At 39.8% G+C, this 12,588-nt stretch overlaps 1 protein-coding gene across 2 annotated transcripts in view; it reads right to left on the bottom strand.

The window, feature by feature from the left end:
* Positions 1-12,588, bottom strand: part of LOC101738100 (lysine-specific demethylase 6A) — a 35,142-nt gene that overhangs the window by 11,957 nt on the left and 10,597 nt on the right. The window contains exons 1-2 of one of the 2 annotated variants that reach the window (XM_012695672.4): positions 12,255-12,415; positions 301-608 (exon numbers count right to left, since the gene is read on the bottom strand). In XM_012695672.4, coding sequence (XP_012551126.1) covers positions 301-589 — 289 coding nt within the window. In that variant the 5' untranslated portion in view covers positions 590-608; positions 12,255-12,415. Of the gene's footprint in view, positions 1-300; positions 609-12,254; positions 12,416-12,588 lie in introns of those variants that run through there. The other variant, XM_004932300.5, reaches the window with a different exon arrangement.

Here is a 12,588-nt window from a genome sequence, read left to right as displayed (position 1 = left end):
GATGGTGGTAGGACCTCTTGTGAGTCTGCCGTGAAGCAGTAATGCGTTTCGGCTTGAAGGGTGGGGCAGCCGTTGTAACTATTCTTGAGACCTTAGAACTTATATCTCAAGGTGGGTGGCGCATTTACTTTGTAGATGTCTATGGGCTCCAGTAACCACTTAACACCAGATGGGCTGGGAGCTCGTCCACCCATCCAAGCAATAAAAAAATTAAAAAAAGAATCTACCACCGGATCGGAAACGCGACCCACTGAGAAGATCCGGCGAGAAACTCGGTGGGCTATAGCTGACATGACTTACCTAATTGTCTGCAGACATCAGCTTTGAGTGTCGACGAGAGTTTCGGTTCCTCGAGGAGGCGTTCGTAGGCGTCCCTGGCGGCCTTCCTCAAGCCCCGCGCCTCCAGCAGGTGGGCGGCGTGGAAGCTGAGCTCGAGGCGGGTGAAGGTGGCGTCTTGGTGCGGCGCGAGGCGAGCCCTCCTGAAGTGAACCGCCGCGGCGGCCCAGTGCCGGCGCGCTTTGAACATGAGCGCCAGCCGAAGGTGCGCGTCCGCGGCCCGAGAGAACCCCGGCGACACGTACAGAGCCATTTGCAACGCCTTTGTCGCCCTGTTGGTAAAAACCGTCTCCGAACATCCGCCACGTACACATTTTTATCTGTCGACCTATTGTTTGCCGCTTGTACTTGGAACTGCTGCCCGTAAATAGACTAAAATTTACGGGAATATAAATTTTGAAAAGTGTTTTTTTACTATGTTTTATTGATAGGCATCGAAACAATGCCGAAAATCGTAAAACGAACTTGACTCTTTACAAGGTCGAAGACGTCGTAAATAATAGTGAAATTAGAATACAGCTCTCTGCAACATAACTGTGCTGCAAACAAAACAAAAACAATGTCTGCCGAAACAAAAGCGACCTCACGCAAAAACTATGGTATTTATTATTTTCGTGTATTTGGAATCGAGCCCAATGTTTGTCAATCTTTTTTTCAAGAAGTATTCCTTTCAATTATTTTTATTGTTGCATTCTTTTCCATTACACTGAGTTTTTTTTTAAACTCCGCCATTTACAAGAGGCATTCAGAGATTTTTAAATTGTGAACAATCACCGAGACGCTTTAATTTGAAAAGGAATTTAGACGATGTTTCAGTTAACATTAAAAAAAAAAACAAAAAAAAGACAAATAAGACGTCTAAGGTAAACGATTCCGAGAATGCGGCGACGTCAAGGTGAATCGGTTGAAGTTACAAAAGATTGATCCATAACGTAAGGTTATTGAGGAGCGCATCACCGGAGCGTAACGTCACCGATGCTCCACGGGGTCGATGACCGTCTGAAGCTCGTACATGCAATCGATCGGACGATGCAAACATAAACGTCTAGACAGCGATCGCACTCCGAAACCGAAGCCTAAAACGCCTTTATTTAGATGACCTCTGTTGACATTTGCAAGCCGAAACAAAGGAACGAAACAGGTGCTGACCGACGGCACTCGCAACACAGACCGACGCAACTAAAATTAAAACGACGATTTACGCACACAAAAACACTCGCATCAACGTGATGAGACGGTATATAGCTTTCACCTTGCCATCGGCGTCAGTACTCTGAATATATGTATAATTAAACTACTAAAATAATATTCTATTCGTGTTTCTAGCTAGGTTATCGACTGCCGCTTAACATGCCATGCGACCTCAAGATCTATTCATGTTAAAGAAATTATTACTTTTTGCAATCATGTTTTTTATTACTACGAGTATTACTGTGATTTATTTCTAAACGTCAAATGATAATAAAGGATCTTAAATATTGAGAAATTAACAAAATAGCGCGACCGAAACGCTAATAAAGATTCTGATAGTAGGTCCGCTATGGGTAGGGCGAGGTGCGTTTTCGAACGATAACGTAATGGGCGATGTGATATCAGCGACTGGCTTCATGGTTCACAACTTCACACCCACGTCCAACGATAACGCAATATAAATGTTATTCATATCAGCAAATAAACTTCATTGCAACATTTCAGTAAAGTATAAGTGAACACGTATATATTAATATAGGACATTCAATCGGGATTAAAATAATATAATGCAAACTAGCTTTTGTCCGCGACTCTATCCGCGTGCAACAGTTACTTTGGCATAACGCTAAGTTTTACCCCCCACTTCATTTACGTAGAAAGAAAATATTTTTGAATTATAGAATGCTAAGGAGCTGTTTAAGCCCCGATTATTGGTGCTCTTATCTTAGCGTGATGTTATATAGCCTATAAGCCTTACTCAATAAATGGACTATCTAACACTGAATTTTTTAAATCGAACCAGTAGTTCCTGATATTAGCGCGTTCAAACAAACAAACTCTTCCGCTTTATAATATTAGAGTATAGATAGAAAAACAGTTTTGAAAATAAATCAGTTTCTCTAATTACGATAAACTCCTTTACCCTGTATGTACTGATGATGAAAATATATTGTAATGTAATTTTATGAGAATCAATTAAATCCTCTAATTACTAACCATTACGGGCGATCGTTGCAGAATTCAGAAATCTAAATATCCAGAAATCGAGACGGGATCAATTATAATCCGGTTTGCTACCTGCTTGAACCCAACCTTGAGCATTATCAGTTCACGCAGGTAAGAGCTTTATGAATACGGAGGGATCCCTATTTGAACAAACGAAAAATACTCGGGTTATTCATATTCAAAATTGTTGGGACCGAACTGGGACCGAACATCTGGCTTGCCGCTTGTCAGACATCAAACGCGTGAGCTGCAGTAATTCAGTTATTGGACGAAACTTTAGAGACGTTTTGTAAGGTAGAACGTACTCGGCAGATGTTGACAGGAAGTCTGCGGTTTTTGTGAGCAGAGATCTACTTTAAAATAAAATAAAGATATCCAGTTCAAAAATAATATGCGGATACTATTTTAGAGTTTCGAGAAATAGCAAACATCTGACGCAGAGACGCACACTTTTGTACGCAATAACAAAAACCATAGCTGTAGTGTCTAAGCTAAATATTCAAGGACTTTTAAATATTCATTCCTTAGTCTTCTATTTAAATAGCATTCGTCGCCATAGCAACATATTATTAGCTTTACATAACTTTAAAATTATTATGTTACTCACTGTGCTTAGTGGCACGTGATATATGGAACAATTCTCTACACTCTCACATAGTAAACTCTCGACTTTCCCACGGAATGACTGACCAATGGGAACGTATAAATTCATTTAAATGATAAAGCATTTTTATTAACATTTAAAAGGGAATAAAATTGTGATTCGGTGTAGCGTTGTCTCTGGAAATCAGGTCAAAGTCGAACTATATTCTCCTCCTAGTCCTAGATCCATATTGCCGGATGTGACCTATTTTTAACAGCTGTTGTTTTCTAGGTCGTATCTCCGTTAATAGATACAAAATGATCGATTACATTACATACAAATTAATTGCTTTCGTTAGTCTCGCTAAAACTCGAGAACGGCTGGACCGTAGATAAATATGAAAATGCTCGAAATTAAATAAAAATAACAAATTTGTTTTTCCTTTGATGTGTCCCCCGTCGGAAGAATTCCTTTTGTTTGTTTTAAGCTTATTTTATACAAAAGTTTAGGTCTGTTATTTATCGATTGAGGCACTACGAAGTCTGCCAGACCAGCTAGTTACTTAATATAAAGAAGCACGCATAAGTATTACTTCGTTTTGTTTTCGGTACATAGTTGCGGACCTAGTTGCGCTCGTGACCGCGTGACGCGATCATGCGAGGCGACGGCAGCCTATAATTTACCTGGCTACATTGCATCACGGCCTTGGCCACACGGTAACCGAGTGCAAAACTAACTGCAACTGACTGCATCGCAAGCGAATATCGAAACCATCGATCCGTACAACGCAGTCTGCACACAACCATCGATGTGTGTTTATTTTCCAGTTTGTTTTCTTTTCCCTAAGCGACCGGATATCGCGATTCGTGTTCGCAATCAAACACCACACTAGGAACAAAAGCGGGGTACTTCAAAATTGATAATGAACGAGGGCTCTTTTATCGCTGGCGTCATACTAGTTGACCTACTTTCGTTCTAGTCGATACTACTTATAGAGTAACCTACACGCGAATGATCTCATGAACGCAATATTTATTATGATATGCGTTGTGTATTTTCAGTATATAACTGTTTAGAATGAGGCGATCGTAAGTTAGATGCATTTTTTATGTTACTCAAAAGCCCCTTCAGTTATGTAGTGTTTTAATTATCAATCATGTAATGTATTTGAGGTCGCCAATAAAAGAATCGAGAAACTTCCAATTGTATTATCATGCCTACGTCTATTCAATGAGTTTGTAATGAAAATTTGAATAATATTATATAATATTATTCTCTTCAATTAACAGATTAACCATGCAAATGAAGAGCCAAAACATAATTGGTTTGTGTTCATTCATTTGCGTAATTAAACCTATTGATTAATATGACGAGATCCGATATTATGATTCGATATTCCTACACAAATGAATTTTTACCATTGAATTGTGAAGTATATTTATGAATTTTGGGGTTTTAGTTTGACGGTGATTTAAAACGCTAATCTATTGATCAATAAGACTGACTACTGCACTATGGATCTGTATTCAGTTCCTGTCGAAGCCAATATCTTTGTTGATGATTCATATTACATATTTGGTATTCCATGTTTACAATATTTATAACTCTAGAGAATATCCTGGCATGAGGCTATTGAGTGTGGAACATTCGAACATAGCGAACACCACCTATTTCTGCCGTGAAGCAGTAATGCGTTTCGGTTTGGAAAGCGGGGCAGCCGTTGTGACTGAGACCTTAGAACTCATATCTCAAGGTGGGTGACGGCATTGACATTGTAGATGTCTATGGGCTACGTTAACCACTTAACACCAGGTGGGCTGTAAGCTCGTCCATCCATATATGCAATAAATAAATAAATTACATGACCACTGAATAAATTATTATATGGACTCGAAGAGCCAAGGTCAAGATACATTATTATAATCCCATGTTATGTAATCTTAATCACTATAAAATAGTTCAAGAATATTCAATATAATTGATAATATTTTGTAGTCAAGGCGACCGTTATCGGTACTACCTACGTACAATGGCTGAAAACAATGTTATTATTACCAGTACTAATGGTAGCGCTAATTCATAATCTGTTAACTTTAAGACATATTTAGCTACTAAACGAATCGGCTACTTGGATTTTAGCCTAAAGTACCACGAACTAGATCTTTCAGAGGCAAGATTCAATAAATTTCATTAGTTATTTTCCAAAGTTGCGTCAGATTTAAATAATCCAATCCAATCATCGAACAACGACAATTATAAAGGCGGAAGTAAGCGGACGATAGCAGCTGCAATTGCAATTTATTATACTTAGCGCACTGCGTTGTACACGACACGACAATAATAATACGATGCAAATGCAACACGACGACATCATGCGAATTCATTACTGAACTGGTCCTCTCTGAGCTAACTCCTACAATGGATTGTAGCTACACATTACGTAACGTACATATAAAACCTCAACAAATTATCGAGCGGTGCGTTCTATTGTTTTTTCTTCGATTCGAAACACGCATGAGCCATTCAAAATCTAGAAATAACGTGCCGAATAAACGCAAAAACATCTTTTCATTACTTGTATTACGCACGAAACTAACGCTCATAAAGTTGCTGTGCTGAATCAACTTTCCCCTACGCAAAAGAGCTGTACATTTTGCGCTATTATTACATTACACACATACGTCGGAGTGCCCTTGACTACCCCATACGATCCATGGCTCACAAGTGTTTGACAAGTCCAATACTTATTTACATGCAGCAGAATTAAAAACTCGGCCCCATCCCTATTATTACATCGATGAAGAAGGGTTCAACCCTTTGTGATCGAATTTTTAAGTTTATCGCAGACTTCGAATTGTTCGTTGGACAATAAGCGCACTGTACGTTTATATGTGTGCGTGTATTTATAGACTGCGATGAGTAGGGGAGTAGTTATAGGTCGATAGTGACGTAACATCATCTTGCAAGAGCCAGGCCCTTTCCAAAGTTCCCTTTTTGCGGTCACCGGTCGCTTTCTAATGCCCATTGTACGTTCAAAGCTACGCGGACGGTATGATCGTAAGTACAGTTCGACATCCGTGAGAACCGCTTCGTTGCTCACTAATTACGCATGCTCGTATGAACGCGCTAGATACTAGGGTAGACGATAGCTTTCCATATTATTATTATTTTTAAATTGGGTATTGAATTTTTAGAAACAAACGAATTGAATTCGTCGTGGCCTAAAGGATAAGACGTCCGGTGCATTCGTATCTAGCGATGCAACGGTGTTCGAATCCCGCAGGCGGGTACCATTTTTTCTAATGAAATACGTACGTAACAAATGTTCATGATTAACTTCCACGGTGAAGGAATAATATCATGAAATAAAAATCAAACCCGGAAAATTATAATTTGCGTAATTACTGGTGGTAGGACCTCTTGTGAGTCCGCATGGATAAGTACCACCACCCTTCCTATTTCTGCCGTGAACAGTAATGCGTTTCGGTTTGAGAGCTGGGGCAGCCGTTGTAATTGTGCTGAGACTTTGGAACTTGTATCTCAGGGTGGGTGGCGCCTTTTCGTCGTGGATGTCTATGGGCTCCAGTAACCGTTTAACACCAGGTGGACTCAGAGATCGCCCTCCCATCTAAGTCATATATTTTTTTTTAAATCATCATTTTACAAATTTTCTGTATCACGTACAATGTTCGTTAGAGATAATTCTAAATATGTATTTAAATAAAAGGTTTACGTTATGATGTTTGAGTAAAAAAGATCATCCATTTTCTTTATATATTTTGTTTTGGACAAAAATCGGTAACGTTCTCTGATAAGTGATTATCGTAGTAAATTAGTGGCGGTAGGCCATATTGTGATGGACACACGAGTTGATGATATTTACCACCAGCCTATCTATTTCGCGCTTAAAAAGATAGGACTGTTTTACGCGTGTCATATCTAATATTGAGACCACAAAGTGAAACGCCTACACCTAGTATACCTATAATAATAATAAAATAACGTATCACGTCATTTTTTCGATAAGCACATGTGATGTGTGAATTGTAAGGTGCTAGTTTACGTAACTATAGTAGTGATAACAACTAACAAATGCGTGACCGTCATACCCAACGACAATTACGGTTTACTTGGTAAATCCGCTTCAATGTATATTTCCAAGAAATTCCGTTGCGATAAAATGTTAATGGAAATTCTTAATACACTTTAAGCCGTTTTATTTCATTATTAAGGCAAATTGTGATATGTCTAAAACGCCGCTATGGCTTATCGGCATACCGGGTTCCAAGTTTTTGGAAGTTTTTGGAGTCTATTAGTTAAAAGATAAACTGAACGCGTAGGTTTAGCGTTTAGCGTACTAGATCCGGCTGGACCAGACATGGAAGTCCATAATGCACACTGCCTAAAAAAGCGATCGAGGGCACGCGATGTAGCTAGCTGCATTAAAAAAATTATTTGTTTACCTACTATCGATTTTTAGATCAAGACTTGTTTGTTGGAAAAGTCAAACAAATTATGTAATTAAAATTGAAACGAAGTTTTTTATTATTTGTGACGCACTTTAAAAATAGATTCTCAATTCGTACCGTCTATTTTATTTGTATAATATGTTGTATAATTGTTTTTTTTTTGTTACTAAAAGCTTTTCAACTTTATGAAAGGACTCTATAGTTTTATACATTTAACCACATTTTCCCGCTCTCTCAATATGTATATAGTAAAAGGTTACTTCGTTATTTTTCACTGTACTTTGATGTATACCGGAACTTAGCTTTTCCTTTGCAAATAAAATTAAATAATAGAAACAATGACGAGGGAGAAACCTTTTTATACTAATTATGTAAGACGACCCTTTCAGGCGCGGATAGGATTGGTGTAAACAAAAAGCATCTCATTGCTTACTCACCCACGGCCTTGCAAGCGTGTCGTGACGCCGCGCCGCCCCACGCGTGACGTGTTGTGACGTATGGCTTTTTTCGCGGAAATTCCAGCGCGGACATCGCACGCTACTCGCCAAGAGTGTGCAATGTATATTCCCAACTAGATTATTCAATGTTCATGACTATGTAATTTAAGCATTTTGCGAGAATTCAACGTACGTTGACTGAATGTACGGCGAATTTTGATATTTTTTTTATTGCTTAGATGGGTGGACGAGCTCAGAGCCCACGTAGTGTTTAGTGGTTATCGGAGTCAATAGACATATACAACGTAAGTGCCGCCACCCACCTACAGATATGAGTTCTAAGATCTCAGTATAGTTACAACGGCTGCCACGCCCTTCAAACTGAAACGCATTACTGCTTCACGGCCGAAATAGGCAGGGCGGTGGTACCTACCCGTGCGGACTCACAAGAGGTCCTACCACCAGCAATAATTTCAAAATAGTGATTATTTAAGGTTTATATGAAACAATCGAAAATAACGACCGAGCTAATTGCATACTGACCTCGAGCTATCCCTTTACACATATAACATGCACGTGTCCTAATTAAAAAAAACCTTTCATGAAAAAAAGTAGAACAGGCTGCTTGACACAGTTCATGCCCTGCGTGGGTGGCTGCCCTATAGAAGTGGGCGGGTTTGCGTTACGTAACTCAAACAGGGCCGAAGGGCGCCCGCTTACTACACAGCGAACTAGACTTTCGCAACATTTGCCTTAGGAGTCGTCGGTGAGCAACGAACGTTCGAAACAGTGAATTCTGATTAGACATTCAAGTTTATCTAAAACGTAGAACACCAGTTTTGTTGCGACATTCGACGAAATAGGAAACGATTCTGGGACGGTAAAGTGATGAAGAGGTCATTGACAGGACGGAGGCGGGTGGCGCGGATGCAACGAGTGCAGCGAGCGAGTTCCGGTGCACTACGAGGCAGGTATAAATAGCGATCCGTTACTGTCGACGACCGCGACTCGCCTCATCTTCCCAACCCTGCTATTGAGGTCTAAAAGCCATGACCTAGATTTGACAAAAAATAATAAATTATATAACGGACCACAAGCGAAAATTTAACATAGCCGCCACGGTAAGGGTATGGGAATCACAAGCCGAGAACCTCAGTAACAGGGTGTAGGGTGTAACTGGGGTCTTTATGGGTGAAGGGGGAGACAAAATAATGCATACGCCCTAAGTCAATTCGATAGAAGCTGCGCGCGCGGGCTCTCTCCGGCCTAGTCCCTCCCTGTGCGTGAAAGGGCCTGTGCGTACGTGACGTGGCGCACACTGCGGGCGAAGGGTAAAGAGGTTACGCCCTATCTCTAAGATATTTTATTTAGATGAACTGAAACAACGTTTCAGTATGCCTTTGTCTTCATTATACCATTCTGGATTATTGAAGTGAAACTTATTTAGAATCGTTGCGATTTCAAACTCGATGAAACGAAATGAAACGAAACGAAAAAATAAGTGTGCCGCAATTGGCTTGCGATTATTCTTATTTTTTATAAGTTTCACTTCTACCGTGTGTGTCTTGCATACACACATTTTTTTTATTTCCATCCAGAATCGTCCACTAATTACGGCCACTGTTTCTCTTAGCTCTTCGCGTAACAGCACTATTCACGTGAAGCATAAAATTCCGGTTTCCCCGCTATTCTATTTTGTTGCTACGCGGCATTTCTCACTCCGCTAGACCGGCTTACTGTGAGAAATAACTTCACTATTGTGACGCAAGTTTCAAAACACCGAAACGTAATGTGTTTCGTATGAGTTTTTAAGCCAACCAAGAAATTTTGACGAGTGACCTGTCTGTCGTAGCGCCGCAGCGTTGTCGCTTTTGTATATTGTAAGCCTATCTAATTTTGAATAGATATTTAAGTTCATATAGCGCATTTAATCACATTAAAAATTTTTTTATTACGATGAAACAAGGTCAATGGCATTAACGCGTCTGCTATCCACTCGATTTAATTAGTAAACAAGCTCATTTTGTAAAGTTACTTTTTACTCGATTCAGCATCGTAGTTCAGTTAATACTTGTTCAAATTATCGGTGTGCAATTTTCTTTTACAAAAATATAATACAAATGTTACAGATTTGATAAGTTTGAATTAGAATTGACCACAATTTAATTCGAACAAGGAAATAATATTTCAGAATTTCCTGATATTGGGTTTTTCTCCCCCAAAGCAATTAAAATGTTTCACGTTCGAAATGTTTCCATTTGTGAAACAAAATGAATACTACGAGTTAAGCAGAAATAAAGGTTAACTAGACGTACTTATTTGCGCACAACGTGTGTTGTTCTTAGAATGAAGACTAGTCATTTCAGGGGGCAGCTGATGTGACAGGTGTAGGAACAGCCGGCATACACCTGCCTCTGGGCACGTGCCATCGCAAGCTGCTCTCGCATTTAGGTATAACAATATATTATACCTAATATTGATATTCAATACCTAGACGCAAAATCCAGCAGGCGACGACTAACACCGGCTGCTTAACTTGCAAAAGAGTTTTAATTTCGTGTATTGAAATTCCGTGAAAAACAAAAAGCTTAATAAAATTCTTGCTTTAAGGTGTTGAACGTCAGGGAGTATTGCTACAGAATTTCATAAATAAAATGAATAAATTTTAAACTCGTGTACGAAGTATTTGCGACCGTATCAAAGAATAAGCGAATGATAATTGAATAAAACCATTGAATTTATATTAGGTGCATTGTATTTTCGTACGCCAATACGACTTTGATGAAAATCGAATTCAACAAATTATTTATAATTGTATGGAAATGCCATTTCCGGATTAGATAGCCAATAAAGGACTTTGCAAATATGCTAGAAACAAGTTCTCGGAACGGGACGAACAAGTCTAGTCATTGGAGGGCTTCAGAGAAAGAAGTACCGTTATTGGAAGTAGCTAGCGGCGTTGCCTAGATAATAATGCGCGAACCGGTCCACGGCCCATACTAAATGATAATATTATTCCTGATAATTGTTACGACATACGATGCTGATAAAAAAACATGGTAACTAGATATCGACATAGGTACATTAGATATTATTTCGTGCGTAGTACAACAAACGTCACGAGTTACATAAAACTTCTTGTTATAAAGTAAGGAGTATACTAGTAATATGAAAATTTACACCTAGTCAATTTACGTTTTCTTACAAGACATCTTTCTTTTGTATTCTCCCTTTGTTTCGCTTTATATGAAATTTATTAAAATTTTATATCAATTGCAATTTTTTTACTCTTTCTATGTATTGTATGTATGCGGATAACAAACGAACTAATGACAATAACTAACTAAATAATTAAGTGCTATTGAAAAAAAAAGCATGAAACCACGTGGAGGTTGATAGATGTCTTTGCCTCATTAAATTTCTGAGTAGCATCGACGCACTACCGGTCCAATGATCAATGACGTAATACAAAAGTGCGCGAATTCCACCTGTTATGGTTGACAAGTTGCTTTGTGACTCATTACTTTTCTGTGCTAATTTATAGTTTCTACTAATAATAGAGGATGTTCGTCATTAAGCCTTGAACAGAAGTTGATTATTAACGTATTAATTATATTAGAATGGTCGAGCGTAGTATACATTTGAACTCTGGCTAAGATAGTCCCAGCCCTAGTTTACCGTTATCAAAACATTTAAGTACAGCTGCTGCTCGGATGAAACAATGAATGTATGAAATTTAACAGCGTAATAAATGCATTTCGAATGGCCCACTACCGTAGGGAATGAAGGTGAAGCGGCCCGACATCGCGTGCGACGGCATTGTTAGACCAATTCCACCGACCCACATTTTATGCGGCAAGGAACTAATTATTTCCTTTAATCATAATTAAAAACATTGTACTTTTTACTATACCTTTTACGGTCCATGAACTGTCATGCATACCACTCGAATGAATGAAGAAAAGCAGAGCAAATCTGTTGCCTACCTGCGAAACTTATTGCAAAAAAAAACGTAGCAAAAAGCATGCAAACGAACAAAAACACGACGTCTTGAAGGGGCCAGCTCTGGAATCGTCGATGTAGGTGTCTGCATTTTGGAAACAAAACACAATAGAAAGAGTCGCGAGTGATCGCGACGCAGGGATACGGGCGGCAGGTAGAGTGAAAGAGATATATAAACGGCACGAGGGCCGACGTAAACAAACTGTGATCGGGAGCTTCGACCGCACTCACCATTTCGGGGATCTTCGGACCCGCGATGGGCCTGTTCGGCCACAGCGGCCCGCGTAGTGAAGAGCGGAGACGTGGTCAGCGGGAAGAGTTACAAGCACTCGGTCACTCAGGATGATTCTGTTGAAGAACTCGAAACAACATACGATCACACACGTCCCGTCCTACACTACGTACACGGCCCGTGCCGATGCAGTTTACGTCACCGCATCCCGCTCCAGACTGACGGTACGCGGCGCGAGCGAGCGACGACCTCGCGCTGCAGCGTGCACCGTCCCGCGTTCCGCACACCTCACCGGCTCAGCCCTACCCCTCCCCCGCTCTCCTCGCGAGCCCT

The sequence above is a fragment of the Bombyx mori genome, chromosome 5 (genome assembly GCF_030269925.1).
Source record: "Bombyx mori chromosome 5, ASM3026992v2".
In the NCBI taxonomy this organism is placed as follows: domain Eukaryota; kingdom Metazoa; phylum Arthropoda; class Insecta; order Lepidoptera; family Bombycidae; genus Bombyx; species Bombyx mori.
Note: the sequence above shows the minus strand (reverse complement) of the source record. Positions and strands in the feature narration are given on the sequence as shown.